The sequence below is a fragment of the Eumetopias jubatus genome, unplaced genomic scaffold (genome assembly GCF_037043125.1).
Source record: "Eumetopias jubatus isolate StellerSeaLion01/CBP00866 unplaced genomic scaffold, mEumJub1_p1.0 scaffold_16, whole genome shotgun sequence".
Lineage (NCBI taxonomy): Eukaryota > Metazoa > Chordata > Mammalia > Carnivora > Otariidae > Eumetopias > Eumetopias jubatus.
Window position 1 is genome coordinate 53,054,692 of NW_028274822.1, and position 26,272 is coordinate 53,080,963.

Below are 26,272 nucleotides of genomic sequence, written 5' to 3' on the forward strand. Positions count from 1 at the left end.
TCCAGGAGCTCTGGAGCAGTCCCTTCCAGGCCTTAAGCTATGTGCCTGTGAGTCAGGCGTATGGACCCCGCCCAGGACACGACTTCTCAAAGACGCTGTTGCTGAGAAAAAGGTCAGGGCACTAATGCACAGACAGGCCTGGGACATTTTTTTCTCCCCCACATGTAACATTAGCAAAAGGCCTCATTTAAATGATGAACAACAAAACAATACCAGCACTAAAGAATGCAAATCAATGCACACCGCATTGGCAATTATTTCCATGGTAGCGCATTAATAGAGCTTTCCTCGGTGGCCCTATCATCTTTCCTGTGGTTTCTCACGACTGGTTTGAAAGGAGTGTTTGTGATCAGAGGGACAGACCCAATCCACACTTGAAGATCTACAACATGCCTTCACATACACATGCACCCAGTTCCTGAACACGTTTCCTTCTTCCCCTACACTGTCCTGTCAAGGAAAGGAAAAAAGCAGACTCCACTCTTATGAGCTGCAGGGATGAGCCCTTACTGCTCCACCCCCAAGCGCTGGAAGCCAGCTCCTTCCAGTCAACGTCTCTCTAAGTGTGTCCTTTCTATTCCCTACATACCCCCCGAAGACCCCCGGTCCCCTCACCCTGTGCTCACGTCAAGGTGAAGCAGGAGGACATGACACGCTTTCCCATACTTGAAGGTAGGCTCTCAAGGAGGGCTTTGGGATTCATGTCCAGCACATGCTGCATCTGGTAGAGCCCAGCAACCTGAGGGGATAAGATACTCAAATAGTATGTGGGGTGTGATTTTTGATCCAACACCACTTTGACTCTCCTAGGCTGATGAAAACATCAGAACTGCTAAGTGGTACTCACCCGGAGGGAGGGTTTAATGAAAGGTGGGGTGGCAAAGGCTCTGAGCAGGCCTCCCGGGGGGACCCCTCATGGGCTGCGGGGAACCCAGCCTAGAGGATGCCAGTGAGAACACACCCGGAATTACATATGTATGAATGAATCATTATCTGGCAGAACCTACAAAGCAAGAGAGGTTGGTTCCTGTGGGTGTAGCCTCACTTTTGGAGTCAGGTTTTATAAAAATAAGCACCAAAAAGAAGTCCTTTCTGTAGATGAATTTAAGTGTCAGCAAAGATCAAAATGCTAATTTATGGAAATTATCAGTTTCTGGCAAGAGTACAGAGAATATGGTTTAAATGTCCTCTGAAGGAAGGAGTCAAATGCATTCAGTTTACGTTTGTTTATTGTTGTAACATCTTGTTTTGAACATCAGACACTGCACCAAAATAGGAGCCATTTATCTTAGGATAACTGTCTTTGCCATGACTGAGAGTACTGTACTGATGTTTACAATTAATTTCTGACAACTTAAAACTTATTAGTGGCATTGCTAATAATCAAATACTTCATCAGACTAAATGTAATTATTAAATTAAAACAACGAAGTTTCCCCCTCCCTTTCTTACCTTCAAAACAAACCAAAAAAGTAGTTTTCACCTGGAAAGAGCACTTAAACAAAAACTCAATTTTTAACTGGTTTCATTAAACACAGCATGTTCTAAAACAGGAAAACAAGGCTTCCCAGAGTAAACAGGATACATAAAATGATGCTAAAATTCCCTGGAAGAGTTTGTTTTCACCAACTAGCAAAAGGAGAAAGCATTTACTTTCTACTTATCTTTAAAGGTCTTGCCTGCACCTTCAAGAACATCGTCCCGAAGGGCCGCATGCACTCCTACAGGGCACAGGCACTTTCTGGGCATTTAGCTAGTTGTTGTTCCTCAGCTATTCTGTGACCGTTAGCAGCTTTCATTTTAGTACATCACATCAGTAAGTTTTTTCTTTTTCCAGTTGAAAACTATGCAGATGGTTTTAAGCACAGCAAACACAGTCCTCACACACGGGGGCTAAGTGTGCATGCTCCGGGCCCACACGTGCCCTTCCTCACGCCTGCCAGGGACGCAGATGCTGACACCACAGCCAGACAAGCTTCAGCACGTGGGGAGCAAGGCAAATACTCAAGTCAGATTGAACTGGAGAGAGGGAAAGGGGCCAAGGCCATTTCACCAGTGGAACATCCGAGAGAATGACTTCAAAAAGCCCAATCTGCTTGCGATCACCCCGTGACCTCGCCCATCACCGAAAGCAACACGGGGCTAACGCTTCTTCATTAGCTCACCATTAGAAGGGTCTGTGTACACACACACTCGAGGGTAACTCTTTCACAGAAAGAACAAATGTCATTTGTACCAAATGGCAATGGGTTTCAGCACAAACTTAATACTTTCATAACACTATAGTGAGAATAATCATCCACTTTCAGCAAGAGGGACTCCTTCAAATAAGGAAAAAGATTCACGTTAATTAGCGAATGTAGTACCCACTGGATCTGCAGCAACAGAATGACAAAGTCTAGTGCTTACGGACACTGGGACAGAGGGGCCAGCCACTGTCGGCACAGGGCTGGGACACCCGGGCTCCTGGGTTGGACCTTCACGAGGCCCATGTGTCCACAGAGAAGAGCTTATCAAGGAAAAGGAACTGTCTAATCAAAAAACTCTTTAAAGACAACCTAAAGAGGACTACAGAAGGTTGAGAAGATTTCCGGTACCGCACGTGTGCAGAGAAGCCCTAATAAGCTCAGGTTCAGTGCAGAAAGCTCATGTCCCTCCTGGAAAACAAGCGTGGAGAGGACACATGGGCGGCGTCTCAGAGGCCACCAGCTGCACCGCTGCTCTACCAGGATTGTAAGTCACTAACTGGGCAAAATCTCCCAGAAACATAACCTAGTTTGCTTAACCTACTGTACATAAATAAACTCTTCACACGATTAGTCCTTGCACTATTGAGAAGGGGGAAGGTTTGCACTGGAAGAAGCACATGTTGGTCCTCTGGGAGCATGCACCTCCATGTTCTGCCACTGAGAGCTGCCTTTGGGGGGCTCTACCACAGTCTCGGCACCCAACAGCACGCGGAGAAATGGCCAAACTAAAGGGACTGCCAACTCTCCAATCTAGAAAAATAACCACCCCCATTTCTCCACCTTAGGTCAGTACTACTTGGGAGGGACAAACTACACGGAGGAGAGCAAGGAGAGCACTGCAGTGCAAGTCCCGGGCAAGCAGAGGTGGGCACGGAAGCGGCCCCCAGCGGGCACCTGGATCCACAGCTCCCACTCTATGCTCTGGGACCCGGCTGACCGCTTCCCTTCCAGCTGAGGCCTGTGTGTGCACGGAAGCCTCCTCTCTGACAGTCCTCTGGATTCTAACACCGAGGTGACCATCAACACCCAGGCTCTCAGTTCTGGAGGGGGTCACAGGGCAGACCCTCCCCTGGGGCTGTCTGCTCGGACCACCGTGACTCATTACAACCAGGCTGGGAGACAAAGCTGCAGGCAGAGGGACAGAGAAAAGAACTCTTCCAGGACCCCGCACGAGTGCATATCTGCATTTCTAAGGCCTTGCTTGTCATCCAATCAGCTCCCACCTATAGTACTCTTCTTACGGGCACCAAGCTCATCCAGCAAGACCTGTCTGCCTGACTGGGTCCAAGACAAGAAGGCGATGATCTAAGGGGCTTTTTTTCCCCAGAAGCCCATGTCTGCGGGGCTGGGGTCAGTGGCCCGGGCCCCTGCCTGGAGCAGCCCACTCAGCAGACATCCTATTTCATGGTGGCATGGAAGGAAGAGCCCACGGAAGAAACGTGCACAGGTGGTTTGAACCAACATCACTAACTGGACCTGTAGCAGCTCACTGGACCCTGATCCCCTAAAGAAAGCCCTGGTTTTAGAGAGAAACACTCTCAACTGCCCAGTGGAAATTGTAACACTTTACTTTATACATGTTTTGGTCCCCTCTTAGTTTTTTTCCTTTTAAATTATTCAATTAAAGGAACACCAGCACACACTTAACACAGCGCATGTATGAGGACGACCAGTGACAGGAGCCCAGGCCTCCAACCGCAGGTCCGAGCTCCCCACCTGCCCAGGGCTCTGAGCGGCAACCCTGCCAGGCCCAGGAAGGCGAAGGAGGACAACAGTTCCAGTGCCAGGAGCTCTCCCAGTGCCTGCTGGTGCCTGGCTGTCAACACGTGTCTTGTCCGGCACCTGTGGCTTGGAGGGTAGCCCAGTGGCCTCTGTCCAGCAGAAGTGCTGGTCACCTTCCCCTGCTGTGAGGCGTGTGCCTGAGGACCTCCCTGGGAGGTGCCGCTTCATGCCAGGTCGTCCAGGTCCACTTGGGGGATCGGGTCTCGCCAGTAGCAGAAGGAGCTGAACTCCGGGCAGGGAAAGGCGGAATTCTGTTCCTTGTTGAGAAGCGGGAACACATGCTCCACGAGCTCACTCAGTCTGTGATACCTAGAAGGGGTTGGGAAAGAACAGCACAAACTGTCACCCTGAAGTGACGTCAGAGCCCAGGACTGTGCGCTGTGAAGCTACTGAGAGGCCTCAGAGCAAGGTGTCCATCCCTTCCCGGGGCACAGCCCTCCTCTTCGTCGGCGATCCTGATACAGATGCTATTACAGAGAAGAAAACACCCAGGCAAAGAGGAAAGCCTCCAAAAGGCAGATGCAGTTCTGCTATTTCGAGGGTGGCCTGATCCTCAGACTCTCTCTGTCCCCAGCTTCACCCCTGGCTGTGGGTGGTGGGCTGAGAAACAAGAACATACTTACGAGGACTTGTTTCCTTTGGTCCTTTCTTGTATTAATTCACCCTTGGGGTTCACGGTGAATATTCTGCAGTCTGGAACTCCCACTTGTGTGTAAGCATAGACATCCTGGAGAAGAAAACATTAAACACGGTGATTACAAGAGAAGACATTAAGAGATGCTTCTCTGGTTCCTCGTGAGCCAGAAGAATTGCACAAGCAGGAGACAGCGTACAACATGTGGAGCTGGAGCAATGCAGCTCTGCCCCTGAAGCTGAGCTCTAGACAAACCTGAACTGAAGAGGGGAGCCAAACCCAAGACCACTAGAGTCAGAACCCTGGGCGCTGAGCAGAGGCCAGGGGCCCGGGAGCAGGCGGGGCTGCACTGCCTGCCAGAGGCCGGAGAGCAACAACCCCTGCGTGCCTAGAACCAGAGGCCCCGTCTGTGCGGAAAGGCTGGGAAGTATCAGGGAAGGCTGAGCGCTCCCTGGGGTGGATCCAAGGACACGGCTTAGAAGCACTCAGAACAGGAGTCAGAACTACCTGAGGAAATGGAATCAAAGCCACAGAAACAAAGTGCCCTTTCTCATACACCAAAACTCTAGGGCAGATGTCCACCTACAGGACCTCCCCAACAGCAGAAATTTAGAATAGAGATAATGAAAACCCATTCAGAACATTCATTTTGCTTATACAACTGGTTTGAGAATCATGATGTGGCTGTACCCTAAAAAATACTCTCCTCTGAATTTTACCCACCACATCTCAATGTGTTAGCCCAGAGGAGACACTTACATTTGGACGGTTTCCAAAGGCAGCATAGAAGGGCTGCTTAGATGGGGCAAACAGATTCTTGATATCATTTAAACACTCAATTTTGAATTTCTCTGGCTTCTTTTCTATCACTTCCCTGGGCAAAAAAAATACAAATACAATGACCAAATTAGAAATGGTAATTTTCCCTGGTGTGTGGTCCTGAAAAGACTTTAGTGCTCACAATCATTTCTGAAAATCTTTTATAACTGGTATCTCTCTTTCCCCTTCTGTGCCAGTCAAGAAAGACTAAGATTCTGAGTGAGGGGTCTAGGGAAGGAGTAAACTTGACAGCTTGACTTTTTTGGATGTCTGACACAGACTGGGTGAGTTCAGAGTTAAAATGCTCTGTGGGAGCCCAAGAACCAAGAGATGCAGAAGCTTGGAATCACATACAAATCCTTACAATGAGTTTGACTTCCAACCTCCCCACCATTCAGACCCCTTCCCCCAGTGTGAGTGGGCACGCAAGTGTGCACAGGAGAGGTACCTGTGGAAGGCAGAGAACAAGCTGCTGGGGGACAACATCAGAGGGCCCCGAGGTAAGATTGTGCCCTTGTCATTGACCCAGTGCAGGTAGCCACGGGTCATGTCAGCCATGCCGATGGCACGAGCGGAGCAGTACAGAAACTTGTAGCCGTTCCTGAAAGAGAACATGTCCTATTTAAAAACATTCCTTGGCCAAAGTTTAAAAAAAAAAAAAGCACTATTTTTTTTTTGACATTTCATTTTATTTTTTTAAAGATTTTATTTACTTATTTACTTAGAGAGAGAGAGAGAGAGAGAGAGAGCGTCTGCACGCACAAGCAGGCGGAGGGGCAGAGCGAGAGGGAGAAGCAGGCTTCCCGCTGAGCAGGAAACCTGATGCGGGGCTCTATCCCAGGACCCCGGGATCATGACCGGAGCCGAAGGCAGATGCTTAACTGAATGAACCATACAGGTGCCCCAAAGCAGCACTGTTCTTCTAAAAGATTCAAATACATCATGATGTATTGTATGGTGACTAACGTAACATAATAAAATAAAAAAAAAATTCAAATACAGTTCCTTTCATTCATTGTGAAAATCAAATTCCTGAATTTAGTAAGAACAGCAGTTAGGATTATAAGGATCTCAATTTTCCATGGAAAACACCATGGAGAAAAATAGAGATATATGCAACAAGGCATTTGCTAAATTTACAAGTATTGATATATCTTCAGCATCTAGTCCAGGAAAGTCAGATTACAGAACAAAAATCTTGGACTATCTTTAAATTATCTGCCATAAAGGAAAGATGCAAAGGATCTTATTTATAAAGACAATTTATAGAATGCAAACCACTCTAAGACAAGGAGCAAAATCACACCTGGGTAACAGACATAAAATTTTCCTATTATGGCATTCTCAACTAATGCTTAAGATACTGAGTCTTCAAATCAATTTTAACTCATACACATTATGGTCCACAAAGGCCAGATAGCTGTTTTCTCTGTTGCCCCAAAAGAGAGGACCACATGGGTGAAATACTTCCCCCATGCATGCATGTATTACCTACTCAGTGAAATCAGATTAAAAAAAACCCAATAAACCAAAAATGAAAATTGGCTCTCCTGGTTAAAATAAAGCAAAGCACCACCCCCTCAGGATAGCCAGAACTATAGATACAGGTAGCGCCTACAACTCTGAGCACTGTGCAGCAGGGAGGAGATGACTGAGACACGTAACGCAATGACTAGCACACAGCTCATGTTCCACAAATGGTGGCTGATGCTCTTCTTTGTGTGAGGCTACTCGAGCACATGGGCAAGTGGGCCGGGATACCTACTCGTTGATGGAATGGTAGAGCTTTGCTATACCCTGATGAGTCCAGTCTTTACCCAACTGTGGAAGAATCTGCCCTAAAGCATCAGACCTGAAAGGATAGAAAGAGGAAATGGTAACAGGGAACAAAGCACACAAAGCCAAGTGTTTTCCTATTTAAATATCAGCTGCTAAAAACCATCGGGTAGAGGCAGGGTTGGGGGACAATCTAATCTACAAGGGCAACTTTGTCATGGCTTGTGCAACAGTGAGGCAATCCTCTCTGCACACCCACCCACCCACCGAGGAACTTCTAAAAGTAGAAGCCAGATGTTCATTTTCAGAGATAATTTACAACCACACATCCTCTTTTTTCCTCCCTAATCGCAACACCTTACTTTTTAAAATTTTAATGCCACAACTTGGAGACCAAATAACTAAAGCTTTCCAAAAGTTATCTTCAATGTTAATTTGTATGCCTCCACCCATCTTCTCCATCCACAGAATGATCCTATCTATGTGTGACCACGTGTGACCTTAGCATACAAGTCTCAGTGCAGAGAGTTTTAAAAACTTCCTGATGGTGGCCAAGGAGGGACCCCCCGATCCCACCCCCCATTGCAGAGTGGCCTGCATCTTGCCCGCTGCTGCCCATCATGGGTCCATGCTTACTTGGTTATTGTTCCATCAATATCAGAAATGATGACCTTGTCATTCCAGTTCCACAAGTAAATGGTTCCTGCACAGCGGCAGGTACCTTGATACTGGGTTGTAATACTAAACACAACATCATTTGGGCCATCTTGGAGCTTCAGTTTTGCCTTTTATAAAAAGTAAAAGAAGAAAATCATAGAGGGATAATTTTGAAAATAATGGTATATCACTCTGATGGAATTACATGCAAAATTAAGAGTCAGTTTCCAATAATATGTAGTCATTGAGAGATTGCTAAGATATAACGTTAAGTGAAAAAGGATCCTAATCTCTAAAATATATGAGTGTGTGAGTAAATGTATAGTGTCTGTGTGTGTGCGCGCGTGCGCGCGCACGTAGGGAGATGTATAAGGAAAGAAATACATAAATATGATTACTGTAATAATAAAAAGCAAAAAAAATCAGCTGAAGAATGAGTTTACAACGGAGTCTGAATATTTACAAAACCACCACCAGTGTTTCAGGGCCTCAGCTCAAGGCAGGATGGTTTCTGTTGCGCTGGCATGCACCCAGCCCAGCACTGCATGCAGAGCTTGCTCACAAGAAGCTGAGGGAGCCACTGCCTGAATGATGTTCTGGAATTCTAAGAGATTTTTCTGATTCCCCCAAGAAACCAAACGTTTCTGCTCTTCCTCCATAACCTAGGGCACAGCAAGACCATTTCAAACTGAAAACAGGGGAAAAGGAGTGGGAAACAAACAGGAAAGAGGAAACTGCACCTAAATAAGAAAAGGTAATTTCTCTGTGGCTCCTAAGAGACAGTGTATGGCCCAGTGATGGGCTGGCTGGGCAAGATTCATCTGGGAAACAGGTTAAAAATACGTCTCTCTTGGCCCATTCCTAGAAATTGATGTGGGAGGTCTGGGGTCCACGTCCCAGGTTCCCCAGGTGATCCCCAGGGAGGGAGACGCTGTCCTACTGTGGGTGAGTGTTTACATGAGCACACACTGGGTCCCGCGTGCAGGGCTTAGGATAGTGTGGACAGAAGAGGAAGCATGGATAATTAAACAGTTACTAAAATAAGTTGACTGGATCCACACGGATCACACACGACTCACAATCTGGTCTGAAGAGAGTCGAAGAGACTTCTTATATGAGGTTGTGCCGCCATGGCTTGGGGGCTCTGTGGGAACAGGGTCCACTTTGATGGACTCTTCGAGCTCCTGTGACCCCTCATCACTCGATGAGTCATCCTCAGTCGGCCTATTCAACAGCAATCCAGTTACTCAAAAGGCAGCAGGGCATTTTACTAAGAGCTTTTCATTTAGGATCAAGAAGAGATCCTAAAGCCATTCTAGGGATTGGAAAAGTTGTTTCCTCTGTTTCCTGAGTATTCCTATCATGAAGTGAGAAGGCCCCCCTCCTCCTCGCTCTCATGACTAGCCAGCAGTGACAGTCTGGCCATGACTAATTATTTTCTGCTATGACTGGTGAATGCTACTAGGTCTACTGACTCTTGCTGAAAAGATACGGACGTTTCAAAAGATGCAAACTGCAGAAAATGTAATTGCTTACACAGATTTTAAGAGTAAGAAAGATTTAACCCGTTTAACAAAAGAGGGCAAAGAGCAAGAAAATGAATGCTCAGGCTTAGACCAACTACTGCAAAGAGCAAGAAAATGAATGCTCAGGCTTAGACCAACTACTGAATTAAAGAGCTGGAGTGGGAAAGGAAAGAATCTGGTTGGGGAAGTACAGCAGGAACGAGAACAGGGTGCATGGTAGCACCTTCTTTCAGGGCCAGCCAAACCAAATATCCAGAGGGGTGCTACTTCTTCTAAGAAATGAAACGGACCCACACCAATTTTGGAATTTTTAAAAAAATTTAATTTTAAGCAATCTGTATATCCAACAGTGGGGTGCGGGGGCTGGAACTCATGACCCTGAGATTGAGACTTGTGTGCTCTACTAACTGAGCCACGAGGCGCATCTTTAAACTCTTCTGCATCTCCCTTTTGCGCCTGACAGGAAGCCAGGGAGCAGGGGCCAGGGACAGCACATCTTAAGGCTCCTCAAGATCCCTTCCCAGAGGCCTCCATTTCACAGGCATCTGATTCCATGGCTCCAGGATGGGAGCAAGACATTTAAAAAGCAGTGATGGGTATATTTACTCCTCTGATTATCTTTTTTAGAAAAGCAGAAGTTATGCACCAACAAGCCACTTACTGTCATGGTTGTCCATAAGAGAAAGACATTTCTGACTAGAAATTAAACAAAACTGTCAAAATCAATTTGAATACAATGGCTAAATAGCCCAAGTGCTGTGAGCCCAGAGGATAAGAAAGGGCGCCCCACCTGCCACTGGCTGGCTCCTTTGCGCTCGATGCCAGGTCACTGGTCGGTGGCACGTCAGATTTCCCTTCCTTGGCCTCTGGCAGCTAAAACAACAAGATAATAACGGCAATGTGCAATTTTTCCCTCCCAGCGACTGACAGGTAAAAATGTTTCAGCAGCTCTCTCTAGGAATGAGCAAAATGATTTTCTGAATCCACAACTTAAAAATGCTTAAGAAACAGACTTTCTCTACTTTGAGCCAAAGGACAAAAATCTGAGACAGAAGTCACATGCTCCTATGCAAGAAGCTGCACTACAGAAAGCCCCAAGTGAAAATTTTTAAAAGGGCACTACTTCAAGTCACGGAATAGAATTCGACAGGCCCACACTCATTAGTCTGTGCCAGGGACACCAGTACTACAGAATGCAAGTTACTGATGCCACTGCTACCACCATCTCCTCCTTGGGAGGAGAACAAGCTCTTGCTTCTGTCTGGAAGGTAATGTAGTGAGCAAAGCTGAAACACAACAGGCTTTGGAGCTGGACTCATGGCCAAACCCTAGCTCCATCCCTCTCCAGTTGTGTGCACTGGGTGAAGCGACTTCACCTCTCTGTGCCCCAGTTTCTTTGCCTGTAAAGTGGGAGCTCAGACATCTCTACTGTCGGGCTGCAGTGAAGGTGAGGGTGAAATAAAGCATCTAGCATGGTACCTCCACATCTAACTGTTCAAAAATGGGGACGCTCACTATTGTAACAGAGTATTATATAGTCCAAACTGACTGACTTGTGCTTGGCAAAAAGGTTTTTTGAATAAATCAAAGAGTCACTTCTTTTCAGCCCATGGAACAAATTACCTCCTCCAGGTCTGTTACCTGTTTCGTCATGCTTTCTCTCTTACGCCAAAACCACCAGCGACCAGACTTCTTTGGCATTTTATCTTTGACCCAGGACTCGACTGTGGCCTGGAAATGATCAACTTGGGTCAGTCTAGCCATCTCTCTGTCACAAAGACCCAACTACTTTCTACCAACAGCCTGTAGGATGGTGCCTTATCATGGAATGTGAGCAACATTCTCCACACCTCCCCAAGTCCTCTAGAGTCTGTAACACCTCCGAAAGGCAGGCAGTCCTCTTTTGTGATGGTATAGCTTCGTGGCGGGTCTGTGGTAGGAGACTGGGTGGTCTGGCTATAGAGGAGCAGACAGTGGCGGGGGGGGGGGGGGGGCCGCCAGGTGGGCTGTTCTCATTTCTTTACCCTGGGAAAACATGTTCTTAAGACCAGCTAGGCTGATAGATTTAGAACTTTCAGGTTTTACACCACAGACTTATTAGCCACAATGTAACCCAATCACACTGATGTCACACTTCTGGTGGCCACATCACCTTCTTGCTGCTTCTTTCCATATTAATGAGTAATTTTTTTCATTCATTCTGTATTTAGCCAACAATAACACCCAGTCAGAAACCAGTATAAATAATCTAAGAAAAATGACAAAGATATGGCAGCCCAGCAAATTTCCTAGATTTTGGGCATAAGATAATTTGAGTGGGCACAAAGAACTCTTTAGATCTTCTCTAATATTAATTTTAAACAAAACTCTGAATAGTACCCAGTTTAAAAATATGCACATATGGATGTTTCTAAATATCTTATGCTATAGTTTTTTTAAATTTTTTTATCGTTATGTTAATCACCATATATTACATCATTAGTTTTTGATGTAGTGTTCCATGATTCATTGTTTGTGCATAACACCCAGTGCTCCATGCAGAATGCGCCCTCTTTAATACCCATCACCAGGCTAACCCATCCCCCTACCCTCCTCCCCTCTAGAACCCTCAGTTTGTTTTTCAGAGTCTATCGTCTCTCATGGTTCGTCTCCCCCTCTGACTTACTCCGCTTCATTCTTCCCCTCCTGCTATCTTCTTTTTCTTAACATATGCTGCATTATTTGTTTCAGAAGTACAGATCCGTGATTCAACAGTCTTGCACAATTCACAGCGCTCACCATAGCACATACCCTCCCCAATGTCTATCACCCAGCCACCCCATCCCTCCCACCCCCCACCACTCCAGCAACCCTCAGTTTGTTTCCTGAGATTAAGAATTCTTTCTCTGATTGACTTAATTTCACTCAGCATAACACCCTCCAGTTCCATCCACGTCGTTGTAGATGGCAAGATCTCATTCCTTTTGATGGCTGCATAATATTCCATTGTGTATATACACCACATCTTCTTTATCCATTCATCTGTCGATGGACATCTTGGCTCTTTCCACAGTTTGGCTACTGTGGACATTGCTGCTATAAACCTTGGGGTGCACGTACCCCTTTGGATCCCTACATTTGTATCTTTGGGGTAAATACCCAGTAGTGCAATTGCTGGATCGTATGGTAGCTCTATTTTCAACTGTTTGAGGAACCGCCATACTGTTTTCCTGAGTGGCTGCACCAGCATGCATTCCCACCAACAGTGTAGGAGGGTTTCCCTTTCTCCACATCCCCGCCAACATCTGTCATTTCCTGACTTGTTAATTTTAATATCTTATGCTATAGATAGTTTTAAAAAGGAAACGAAATGGTGGATCATCTCACCTTTGGCAGACTCTTCTGGAATACTTGCAAGCTAAGGATCATGGGAGCAGCCAAAGCCCAGTTATAGTAACTGTGGAATAAAAATTGTGCAAAACCATTACACAGAGAAGAAGAGAGTGAGAGAGAAAAGAAAGGGGAAGAGAGGGAGGGAGAGAGAAAAGAGGATTGGCGTAGGAACAACGTAAAATTCCTTATTCTTTTCAGTGACAAGATGATCAACCAAATTTTTTGTCACATGAATGACCTTTGCTTCGAACCAAACTTCTCTGAGCAGAGATGCAGTAAAATATCTAAGCTATATTTCAATGCTTCATTGAAAAACAAGGCTGAGGCTTCTCTTTCACTTCAAAGTCACTAGTCCATTTATAGGAGATGGCACATTTTATGGCAAGAAAACTAAGTTAAAAAGAGCACTCTGAAAAAAACTCTGCAAGAGTATTCAACAATTACAAAAGCAGGAGTATTTACCGGTTATATATCCGTATTACAAGGTTAGGATTGTCTATAAGCCCAGGGTTTTCTGCAAATTCATGATAAGTAATGATATGCTCCATGAATTTTTCTGCAATGTAAAATAATAATGATCCTTTGGTTAGAGATTACATAAATTCCTAAATGAGATTATCACAACTCTATGTTGAAGGAACCACAGGATAAAATGAGTCCTTTAAAAAAAACCCTTTTTACATTCATCAAAAGCAAAATATCAGACACATTTTTTTTATCCAGGACAAGAAAGAACACTTCTCCTTTTTCTAGTCTTCCCCTCTTCCACCACTCCTCCCGCAGTTAAAAAAAAAAACAAAAAGCCACAAAAAAACCCCACAAAACCACCACCACAACAAAAGAAACACAAGAGGAATATGCCAGAGACTTTCAGGAAAATAGATTACAGATGTGGCCGGGCGGGGGGAGAGAGAGAGGAAGACACAAGACACACGTGTGCGTACACACTCGAGAACAAACACTGCAGGTTCATTCTTAACAGACACACTTTACCGGCAGGCAACGGTGTAACTAGGGAATATTCATGGGGATCTTACATCTTTAAGTGCATGCTACAGAGTAACATAATAAAAAATTTAAAAAAAAAAAGGCTCTAAGTGCATGCTACATTAGAAAAACAAAACATTTTACAATTGCTTGGAGGAAAAAAAACCTAAAAGACACACATCAGAATTTAGTTTAGGGTCTGTCAAGAAATGAATCCCAAAGTTCTGGAGAAATGAATGAGGATTCTGCATGAATCTGTGTGCTCTGTTCCTAAACTGGCACTCTAGTAGATCTAGGCTAACAGAATTTTCTCACCAGGATTATTTCTCCTGGTGATGTGTATATTAATTACTTTTACTTGCCATTTCTGCCTCCTCCAAAAACAAATTCTATCTAAGTTACCCAGATTTTTTAAGTGTAAATTTTATGGTTTATGTAACTGTGTATTTTCCATTCCACCCCCCACCTATAATTTTTAAAATGAAGGCTTAATGAGGATTAAGAGCTATTGGCCATAACGGACTCTTGATTTCTTGCAAATAATAAATAGAATTAAGAGATGGAGAAGAGGCATAATGAGTGCCCTGTGACCTTAATTTTTTTTAAAGATTTTATTTATTTGACAGAGAGACACACAGCGAGAGAGGGAACACAAGCAGAGGGAGTGGGAGAGGGAGAAGCAGGCTTCCCACAGAGCGGGGAGCCCGATGCAGGGCTCGATCCTAGCACCCTGGGATCATGACCTGAGCCAAAGGCAGACGCTTAACTGACTGAGCCACCCAGGCCCCCCCGCCCTGTGACCTTTAAAAAGAGAAAGATTCAGCAAAGCACAATTGTAACACTCAGGGAACCCAGTCTGCCAAACACAGGACTTCAGCTGCTCTGAGGGGGAGAGAAGTTGTGGAAAGAAAATCTTTCCTTAGAGGAAAATCAATCAGGGGCCACCAGCCAAACTGAGAAAATATGAAGAAGAATTTAGGTTACAAAGGAAGGCAAAGCCAGAAAGGCCAAAGAACTCGGGAAAGACACACACGACTGCTTGACCTACCCGAGTCATCTGAATTGGCTCCGCTAAAGAACCTTCCTTTCTCTGGAGCAACAGTACTTTCCGGGGCCAAGTCTCAAGACTGAGACAGAAAGTAACCCCTTCTTCTTCTTACTAGAAGGACTATTTCCTCAATGGACAATTAATTTTCCATAACTTCAGGCCCTACTCTCATGTCTCAGGCCCAGCACTTTCCAGAAGGGCAAGTGGGCCCCAGCCCACACACATTTCAACTTCACAGATGAGAAAATGGACACAGCGTGAGCTGATCCTGACCGCTCTGCCAACAGGGCAGCCTGAAAATGCTCCCTCTTCAAGTGAAATGAGTGCCTGCAAGGCATTCTCAACTTACCCAAGCCATTTATTTGTAAGGTCAACCCCTACGAGGTACCTAAAAATGAGGGGCTAAAGGTCTGATATTAAAGGGAGTTATCTGTTACCTGCACAAGGTCATTAAAGAATTTAATATCCAGCAGATGATCAGGCTGCTTTCTCCAGTGAAGACAAGGCATAATTGCTCGACATACCTTTGGAAATTTCTCCGTTCTCACTGAGACCCCCACAAAGGGAGAGGGTGACATCGGGCAAGTCCATGGCAGAATCTGAGAGGCACTCGGTGCCGCTATCTGCAGCCGCACTTCCCACGGACTGTGGGGACTGGGAGCCAGAGAGCGTGTCACACTCAGGCCACTGCCGGGAGCCAGGGTCCGATTCACTGTGGGCAGCGGACGAGGAGAAAAGGATTTGCCTTATTGCAACTTCTTATATCCCTAGCTTACTACATGGTTCTCTGGGGGCTTGAACCAAATAATATATCCCCTTAAAAAAGGATCAGACTGACCCACAGACACACCTTAGGGTAGAGTTTAGAATCATATCATAAATGACATTAAAAATAACCTAACAGCACTGCTGAGGAATTAACTGTGAATACAGTAAATATGTCACAAAAATCACTACAGTCATTCCCAGTAAAACAATCTTTTCAACTACAGCCTTTCTGATTTTAATTAAAGGAGTAAAAGACTTATAACCATTTATTTACATTTCCATGATGAAAATGACGGAGTAATTAAGAAAAATCTGATGTTTGGAAACCTTTGATCCTAACTTCCTAGAAAAAGCTGTGGTACTATATACATCCTGTAGAAAATTACTATAGTTCGGAGCTGTCTAGGTTTTTCTAAATTCATTTGTTACTTCGCAAAATAGAACAAAGAAATTAAGCAAGAGAAAATCTCAGGAGGGTAGACCCACCTTCAAACAAAGATTTTGAGAAATAAACTAGAAATAAACTTCTTACACCAGTGAGGTTCAGGACTAAAGATGAAGTTATTCAATATTTTCATTTTTCTAGATGGTAAAGGCATGGAAGCTAGGTTTTTAGAAGATGATCCTGAGGGAAACTTTGTAATGGAGCATAAATCTGAATGAAAAGGAACAGGAAATGGTACAAATTTCTTATTCATGACTGTTTACTGCTCCACATTCTTTGAATGGACATTTAATGTCACAATGTTCTAAAAGTTTCAAATTCTTTTATTTTATTCAAAAAGCCAATATACTTAATGTTACAGTCAAGTTTTATGATCTTTAGAAAAAAACTCTCAAATTTGAGCAGTAGGTGGCAGCAAAGTATGGACAGGCCATAAAAAGCCGCTTCCAAAGCTATTAGGTTTTGCAACTGAACCAACAAAATTTAGGTTTCTGGAAATTTCTTTCTTAATAGCAATGCACACCCAGTGGAAAATATTGAGATTAATTAGATCAACAGAACGTTCTTCTCACTGGAAGTGGTGAAAAAGCCAAAGCTGATGTAAAGCAGCAAAACCTGTTATGTTGGCGTCAGGGGGTGAGGCTGACCCCTAGGTAAAACACAAACAGAAGACTGGGATGTTTCTGCTTTCTCCTGGGCCCATGGCTAGGTCCCCCTGTAGTCAGATGTGGCCAAGTGATCATATGACTGAATTTTTAGATGTGGACAGAAGGGGTGGGCTGTGCCCTTCTCAAGCCTGGCTCCTGAAAACTCCTGTGTGAGCCTTTCTCTTTTCCCTATGGAGGCTCTAAGGGAATGGTGGAGCCTCAAGATGGAAGAAAAGCTTGTGCTCCTGAATCCCTGGGTGTAAGGTGCCTGGCACCAAACATCAGCACTGGAATACCATACGAGCAAGAAATAAACTTCTATTGTGGTAAGCCACTGAGGTCCTGCATTTTGTCAGGGCAGCTGGTGTTATCCTAACAAATTAACTTCTAAATACTTGGAGGATGCCACCTGACTTAACATGCTGCCAAATCTACAAGAGTGGTGTGATCTATATTAATACTGAGCTATAATTACAAATACTGGATGCTTAAGATGACATGGATCATGACAATTAGCAAAACAAATGCTGATAAGCATTACATCAGTCTCACTACTTTTAAGTATTTATGAAATGTCTCAAGAAATAATTTGTTCAGGAAGGAATAAGCTAACTTGGTGAATGGGCAATGACCTTAGGCAGTCAAATTATAATACATCATAGTAAAGTTCCACTGCATTTCACTCTCATTAAATTAATCTCTCCCCATTTTTTAAAAGGGAAACTAAGAAATAATCCTTGGAATATCAATAAATAAGCACTGTGAAATCTGAAATAAAGTTGTAATTCTAAGCTCACATTTTTAACTTCCTTATGAAAAAAAAAATGGAGCACTTCCAGTTCTTTCACCTTAAAAACCCAACTATTACTTTATGTGAAGAAGATATTTTAAGACAATTTTAGGGGAGAGAGCTAGGGAAGAGTTTTAAGGACCTTCCAAAAATATCTATAAAAAAATTAAGTATCATATCCCCCCATCTTTCCATTTTAAATAAAAACTTAATATGTTTTTCAATAACTTATTTGAAAGTGCTTAATTATGTCTGCCTATAGCTCAGTATATTCAAACCATACCTTTCATGGGGAAAAAGTAAATTGTTTTTTGTAATCACAGTCTTACAATGGAATTTCCCTAAGGATGGAAATGAACTTAGGAAAACAGTACAAATACACTGTATCTGAGGTTTTATAGTTATTTAAAAGGGAAAATCATGGGGGGGTGACAAATGGTGAGAGCTCTAGGGAAAATGTGGGGTGCACAGATCAGCTGGAATGGTGTCTCACTGGGCCCAGCCCAAGTTCAGAAAAAGCCTGGGAACTCAGACTCACTGAAGGAGTGAAGGCATTCTTTGTAGAATGTTTTTGAATAAAGATATATTACCTTTAAAACATGCAATAAATGAAATAATGCTAATGAACTTTCCCAAGCATGTGGAGTTTGCATTAATGACTGTAAGATTTGCTAATCTGAAGTCATAAACATTGGTATACATTACATGGGTTTAACTAGTATACCTCTTCTCATTATACTGAAAATTTCTTTATAAAATAGGTAATTAGTTTCAAATCACTAGAGTCCAAACAACACACAATTTCTGAATTTCCCAAAATCTGAAAAAATCATCCAACTTAGCTAAGGATCACCATAACCTTGCTCCTTTTTCTCAGAATGTTTTGCTTTAGAAACAGCCATTATATTTCACAGCTATTCACCCTTCAACATCTAAGAAATACACTACCTCTTAGGGAAATAGAGAGCTGCAACTTCAGGTTCTAGAGCCTTTAAGTCATCCAGGTAAATATCATCAGGTCCCTGGTGCTGGCTTCTCTTGTGGACCCCTATTTTTATAAGAAAAATGCATCAGAGGTAAGAACTTAAGCTATTCTTCATTTACAACTCTTCAAGAAAACAAAGGTTTATACACAGTAAGACCAACCACAATTCAAACTGCATTTTATTTAATTTTTAAAGATTTTCTTTATTTGAGAGAGAGAATGAGCAAGAGAAAGAGAGCACGAGAAAGAGGGAGAAGGAGAAGCAGACTCCCCTGCTCAGCAGGGAGCCCGATGCAGGGCTTGATCCCAGGACTCCGGGACCATGACCCGAGCAGAAGGCAGACACCTGACTCACTGAGCCACCCAGGCATCTCAACTGTGTTTTATTTTTAAAGGTGTCAATTAAACTTTTCCTTGTGTTGGTTCTCAAGCATCCATGCCAATGAAAGAGAAATTTGGTGTTACACACGTAAGAGTTGCATAATAAACACATGCTAACTTTCATGTGCTGTTACATGAATAATCCTAGCCCCTGAATCATTTAGACTTCATGATGAAATTTTCTTGGGAGTATGAATAAGCATGACCAAACTTGATGAAATCACTGGCACTGAGAAAGAGGTCATTATTCTAAAACTGTGAGGGAAGAGCTGCTAGAAACAGGACAGTCACATGGTGCCAAAGTATCACCAAGCATTACCTTCTGATTGCAAAAGGACAAAAATCCTTTACAATGGATAAACCTGGCAGACAACACCTTAAACAAGTGGTCACATTTAGAATCACTAGTAGTGGGACACTATGAGATACTGTATAAAGTACTCAATATATCCCAGAGGTAATCTTCAACTCAAAAAATAAACAATGTTGAACCCAAATCTAATTAAGCCTCTAGATCTGTACTGCCCACTACAGTAAGTCACCAGTGTCCAAGTCTGAAGTGAGGTGTATAAAATGTGTAAAACACATACCAGATTTAAGACTTACTATAAAAAATGTAAAGTATCTCAATTTTTATATTGATTACATGTTAAAATTATAATAGTTTGGACTTACTAGCTCAGAATATACTACTAAACTTAATTTCACCTTTTTTTTAATGTGAGAAGATTTAAAATGACTATGCAGCTCACATTGCATTTCTACTGGGCAGTGTTGTTCTAGAGCTAACTTCCAGTTTAAGGAAATACGGGGATGTCACCTTGAAAAAAAACTATTGATACATCCAGAATGTGAGAAAGCATACAAGAGAATTGGCTGGGCTCTTGAAAAGGTCAGTATCATGGGTGCAGAGGGGGGAAAGAGGTGCAGTGGTGTGGGTATAGGAGAGTGAGGGAGTATGTGTGTGGGCGGGGCTGTTCTAAATTAAAAAAAGGTTAAACACAAGAACCAAATGCAACATGTGAACCTTGATGAGATCTTGGTTTGGGGGGAAAAAAAAACAAAAAAAACCCAGCTAAAGCTTTTCTTGGCACACTGGGGGAAACATGAATATGAATTCTTCCAGATGGCAATGGTCCTGTGGTTATGCAGTGTTCTTATTCTTCAAAGGTGTATCTTACAGTATTTAAAGGTGAAATATCATAACGCCTACAAATTGTTTTCAAATGGTTTAGAATAAAACACTGTGAGTGGAGACAGAGAAGAAGAAAGCAAATATGTATAAAACTTGATAATAAAAAGCTGGGGGGAAAAAGAATGAGGCCAAATGAATGGTAGAAACCACTCAGTGTTCCTATCTGGTCAGTTCCATACTACATGCTAAGAATGGGGGGAGGGTCATTATTTCCCCCAGGGATTACCATGGGGTAGGAAGTAGGGGTCATTATTTTCTAAACTGAAACAGAACATTCACCCTGAAAACTGAATTTTCCTCCTTACCAGTTCTTAGAACACATGGTTATGGGCCTTTGGTTGCAAAGGTGCTGAGCTACGAAAGAGCAGGTACCAAGGTAAGCTGGATCATCAGCTGGATGATCACATTTGGCCACAAATATCCTTGACAAATTCTTTTATTTTTTTTTTTTTTTTAAAGATTTTATTTATTTGACAGAGAGAGACACAGCGAGAGAGGGAACACAAGCAGGGGGAGTGGGAGAGGGAGAAGCAGGCTTCCCGCAGAGCAAGGAGCCCAATGCTGGGCTCGATCCCAGGACCCTGGGATCATGACCTGAGCCAAAGGCAGATGCTTAACGACTGAGCCACCCAGGCACCCCAAATTCTTTTATTTTAAATAAGTTTCTTAAAAAATTTAAATTCAATTTAATTAGCATATAGTGTATTATTAGTTTCAGAGGTAGAATTTAGTGATTCATCAGTTGCCTATAACACCTGGTGCTCATTCCATCAAGTGTCCTCCTTAATGTCCACCACCCAGTTACTCCATCTCCCCACCCACATCCCCTCCAGCAACCCTGTTTCCTATAGTTAAGAGTCTCTTAATGGTTTGTCTCCTTGTTTGTCTTATTTTTCCTTCCCTTCCCCTATGTTCATCTGTTTTGTTTCTTAAATTCCACGTATGACTGAAATCATACTTCTTTCTCTTGACTAAGTAAGTTCTTTCCAAGTGACTGTGAAGGTCCATACCTATAGTGGTTATTTATTCAGTTTGTGATTATTTAACCTTTGGTGTATTTGCAATTTTCAGGTAAGGTTTTACTTCCCTAAAAAAATAGGGCCCAAGGCCAGTGTTCAGACAGTATGTTCTGGCTCCTACTGTACTAAAAAGTGTCAATGGACAAACTTTATTTTTAAATAGTAAGAATGTTCTGATTTATTAAACTTGTATTCCAAAAGTGAGACAGAGCTGTGGAGCCAAGAGTTGGACCCGATTTTTTATGTTTTAGAGGGCAATAATCAATGAAAGAAGAGAACACATACTAAAAATTAGTGTACATTTATTTATATTCCATGTTATTGGAAAAAAGTGGACTTCATTTGGCCTCAATTAACCAGATGTTTCAGGTGAAAACATTTTTCTCTAATTTTTTCTTTTTGAACATAAAATTTTGGGGGGATTCCACTTTATTGGCATACTTTGTCAATAAAATGGTTAATTTTATGCATTCACTGATTTGAACATGCTCATTAACTTTTTCAATAAACGCCTCCTGAGGGTGTACTGAGAAGGAGCAGTCGGAAGAGAGCAGGAGGAAGTGAGAGTCCTACTCCAGTGGAATCCATAGTGCAGTGGGGAAGCCCCATTAAACAAGCAATCTTCACAGTGTGTGTTAGGTTCTGGTCAGGGGAGTACCACTACAAAGGCAGCCATCATGTATCATCTGAAATACTGAAATAACTTATCATGTAAATTTACAGTACCTGATGCCAATTCAAACAAATGATTACCTTTCTTCTTTGATGGTGAGTCTACTTTCGCTGCAGGTTTTGATTCTGAGGGGGCCTCCACTAATGACGGGTTAGGAAGGTGGTCTGCATCTAACATAGATGAAATCTGAGGAGGCTCCAGGGGAGGTTCGAGAAGTTCTGCAGCAGAAGTTGCACTGCTCATCTGCTTACACAGGGCTCTAGGTTTGGGTTTCACTATGGTACAGACCGTTTCTCCCATGGAAGCATCTTTTTCAACTTCACTTATGAGGTTGTCCTCACTGGGAATTACCCGAAAATGGGTATTTTCTGATGGTGTAATTGTAGCTGTCCTAGGATGATGGTCAGATCTCTCTCTTTTGCTGACCTAAAAAAAAGTTTGTTTAAAAATTAAACTACCTTCAAAGGTATTTGTTATAATCTATTTCTTAAGCTGGATGCAGGTAAATGTATTCATTTTATTTATAAAAACACATTTGGTAAACATATGATTTTGTGTGTGAGACATTTCTTAATTAAGAAGTGGGAAAAATAACTGCATTTTGTTCAGTATCATGATATTTACACAAAAGACTTCTATTTCAAACTGCTATACTATGAAGAGTTAAACACCAGAGAAGACTAGGGAAATAAGCCAATTTTTAGGTGCTAAGAGGTAAAATATTCATTTTCAGGGAGAAAACTTGAGTGCTATATGAAAATTTAGCCCTGCTTGGACTATATGTCAAGGCTCTGCTAAAATAGTTTAAAAGTGGGTAGTCAAGTCTCGATGCAAATCACACATATAAGCAAAATGTGTATTTAAAAAAAAAAAAAACCTTAGAGGGTTCTAAATACTTTCTCTCTCAAGTAATGTATCTTTCCAATTCTTTCATTACGGGCCAAATTCTATGCTGATTGTGCAGATCTACATTGGCCTACACTGTGAGCCTAAGTGAGATCAAGTTTAGGAAAAAAGCTTTCAAAAAATCAATTTCCTATTTAAAACTTAAGTGTAGAAATTCTAGTTTCCTTTACGTACCTTTTAAATGTTCCTAATTAAAATGTTAATTGACAATCAACATTATTTACTAAATAGAAACACACACAAAATAATGCTGGATTCCTTCTGTTGCAGTTATGAAAAATGGTTAACTGGATTTCCTCACATGACCACATGAGGGCACTACTATCATTTATATTCACATGTGTTGGCTCAGAAATCACCCCTCCCCCCCTTTACACAATGACAGAGACACCTCACAGGTTTTTAACTGGACATACTCCACAGGCAAGTAAACATTAGTACCTTGGTGGACTCTGGGAACCCACCCCATGTCCACTCCATGTGGGACTCAGATCTGAGCAGGCTCTCGGCAGGTTTCACCTCCAGCTCTGAATCACTCTTAGGACACACTGCTGCTGGGGAATAGGGGCTATAAACACAGGACAAAGAAATGTGATGCCTTTTAAGTCAGGGAACTTCAGTCTTGTGAGCTCGACAGATTAAAACAAATACAAGTTTGAATATACCAACTTTATCCTTCCAATATAATGACTCTATTGAAGGGAATATCAATTATTTCTTCCATTTGCGTTCTTTAGTAATAATAAAAACACCACCAACCAGTTATCTATTGAGGACTTGTTGGGTTCTCTGTAAACACCTTTATATGTATTATCCCACTGATTCTCACAAGAAATCATTGAAAGAGGTAATTTTACAGGAGATGAAATGCACAGAAAGATGGGTTAAATTCTACAGGGTACTGAAGATACCTAATAAATGTAAGCTGTCTTTTCCAAAAAAAAAAAAAAAAGACGGGTTAAATTAACATAATACATGAGAGAAACTGGATCTGAACACTGAACAAAGTGTGACTCCATGTTTCTTCACACTATCCACAGTTACAGTTGACACTTTAGGATTAGAATTTAAGAATTGTAGAGGGCCAAATTCTATGCTGATTGTGCAGATCTACACTGGCCTACACTGTGAGCCTAAGTGAGATCAAGTTTAGGAACAAAATAATTATTGAGAGGAAAAGTACATATTCATGTTACAAGTACATATTCATTCAGTTCTCTGTATGAGAGAAATGGGAAATATAATTACTGTCAAATAACAGAAAAGCTATTTAATATATCTTAAAGAAACTGAGAAATTTTGAAAATACTTACTTGTCTAAAGGGGACCAGTCTCCATCAGATAAAGGGTAGTGATCCCCAGAATGGAAGAGCAAGGGTTCCTTATAGTCATCTTCCTTTAAGGAAGCATTTGAAGATCCTCTGTGAAAGGAAAAAAACAAAGTCAGGAACAATGACATTATGTCAGCTTAAAAATATCCCAAATCTACCAACACATGTTTAAATGATACAAATGAAGAAGGCCAAGTGATTAATAATTACTCCTCTTAAAAGGAAACTGAGAAGGAGAAGGGGGATTCACTGATGCCACCCACCATACACGACTGCAATCACTACTGAAGTATGGGACAGACAGGAAGGACAGAAAAGATGTGATTAAAAATTCCCTTTTACAGCCCTTCAAGGTAATTGATTCAAAGGCTAGAAGAGGAAAATTAAAGCTTTATGTATATTTCATTCAATCCTTACAAATCTGAGGTAAGACTATCCTATTTTAGGTATTAAATAATCAAGGATCCAGAGAAGTTTAGTAATTTGCCCAAAATCAAAGAACTCGTAAGTGGCTGAATTCAAAACAAGTAAGCCCTTGTTCTTTCACTATACTCTCCTATATATTACAGCAAATACAAGACTATGAGCTGAAGACGAGCTATGGTTCAAAAATTCAAAAAGACCCTAAAAACTCTTAAAAACATACAGAACTTATTTTTCTTTTTGTATGGACCAAGAATTAGCTGAGAACGTTCTCCTTATTTAGAATCTACCTGACGTGGGGCTATGAGGAAGATGATACAGAAACAAGATAAATGCTTTTAAAGATTCATACAGAGACCTCAGAACTACAGGAGGATGAACTAATGCTAATAAGATTTTAATTAATTCACCCTTTGGTTTTCTTGAATTTGCACAGTTAATGTAACTAACTTGCCATATAACCTTGAAAACATTCCTCAGAAGCACTGTGGGCCCTAGTTGTTCATCTTTAGTTGGAAATTTACCACTTGTCCTATTTCAGAATCTATATGAGATTTATGTAGTATATGTTGAAAGCTCTGTAAAGTATAAAGAAAAGTACAAAGAAAACCTCTGAAAAGTGTAAAGCACTATACTTTCCAGTTTGAGAGCTTCTTATAGAAAATTCTACATTCTACCAGAACAAATATTCTATGTAAAATGAGAATATCTGTATAACTTAATTTGGCAGACTAAAAACAGAGGTAGAAATCAGTTTATTAACTTTTAATATTGCCTTTCTTCCTTTATATCCTCATTGAATGTGCTCTGCTTTCCCACTAAGTCTGCCATGTCATAGGTTTTCCACATAGCTGCATCTTCTAACTTAAGGTTTTCCTAACTCTAATTCTTCTGAGAGAAAGAAGATAAACTCTGGCATAATACCTCATTCAAGGGGAGAAAAAGGCAGACATCGGGTAAAAATACTCTATTTCTTAAAAAATGAAACTCAAACGGTAAAAACTGTAAAAAGGGAAAACCAGATGCTTATGAATAGTCCTTACTGGACAAATCTGAAAGCATAAAACAGCCTGACCCATCCCTATTCATGTATTTGAAAGTGCTTTAAAAAGTACTATGTGAAAGTCACAGAAACTTATTAAAAATATTTTATTTTTGGAACGTATTTCACTGTAGTACAAAAAGTAAGCCCAGAAGAGTTCAGCAAACTGGATTTAGTAAAATATTGAGAGAGACAGAAAGTTCGAGATCAGGCACCATTAAGAATTTTACAACCCCAGGGAAGTTATGAAATGGTCTTCTCTGGGCACATTCTGACAAAAATAAATCCCATTAGTTTAGACCTGTTAGATGATGGAAAAGGTTGCTGATGTTGAAGTTCCCTTTAGTCCTATGATTCGTTAACTAAACTAAGACTTCTAAAAACTTGCTAATAAGCGCTTTTCAAAATGGTACACATGCCTGAGAACATTCGACCAGCCTAGGTTGACCACAACAGATTAACTTAAACTAAATACATGACATGAGAATAAAAGGGAGTGTAGATACTGGAATGTGAAGACAACAGTATGAACACTGACTACATCTATGTCAAGATACAGGACAAACATATACATTAACACTGAATAGCAAAGAATTTGCAGTAGGGTAAACAGTCTAACACCGAGTCAAGGTTGAAAGAAGTGGGAGGTTCAGCTGCCAAAATTCAGAGTAAGTGTATATAATAGAGCAATTCACCATTCACAGATGCATCTCAACATGGCTTCATATTTAATACCATTTTATAAACCAATTATCTTTTCTATTCAAAAACCAAGAGAGGTTACATAATGTATACAACTGTCAAAATTCACTCAATT

The 26,272-nt window shown here is 41.9% G+C and overlaps 1 protein-coding gene across 2 annotated transcripts in view; it reads right to left on the bottom strand.

Annotated features, from left to right (window-relative positions):
• Nucleotides 1-1,211: 1,211 nt before the first annotated feature.
• LPIN2 (lipin 2) overlaps nt 1,212-26,272 on the bottom strand; it is an 88,499-nt gene continuing 63,438 nt past the window's right edge. For both annotated transcript variants that reach the window (XM_028092357.2, XM_028092356.2), the window contains exons 5-20: nt 23,973-24,080; nt 23,101-23,227; nt 21,834-22,179; nt 18,449-18,548; nt 15,375-15,562; nt 13,278-13,371; nt 12,810-12,879; nt 11,085-11,174; nt 10,234-10,316; nt 8,997-9,141; nt 7,897-8,045; nt 7,250-7,336; nt 5,933-6,085; nt 5,425-5,539; nt 4,655-4,758; nt 1,212-4,340 (exon numbers count right to left, since the gene is read on the bottom strand). In XM_028092357.2, the coding sequence (XP_027948158.1) occupies nt 4,196-4,340; nt 4,655-4,758; nt 5,425-5,539; nt 5,933-6,085; nt 7,250-7,336; nt 7,897-8,045; nt 8,997-9,141; nt 10,234-10,316; nt 11,085-11,174; nt 12,810-12,879; nt 13,278-13,371; nt 15,375-15,562; nt 18,449-18,548; nt 21,834-22,179; nt 23,101-23,227; nt 23,973-24,080 (2,104 nt within the window). In that variant the 3' untranslated portion in view covers nt 1,212-4,195. The remainder of the gene's footprint in view (nt 4,341-4,654; nt 4,759-5,424; nt 5,540-5,932; nt 6,086-7,249; nt 7,337-7,896; nt 8,046-8,996; nt 9,142-10,233; nt 10,317-11,084; nt 11,175-12,809; nt 12,880-13,277; nt 13,372-15,374; nt 15,563-18,448; nt 18,549-21,833; nt 22,180-23,100; nt 23,228-23,972; nt 24,081-26,272) is intronic.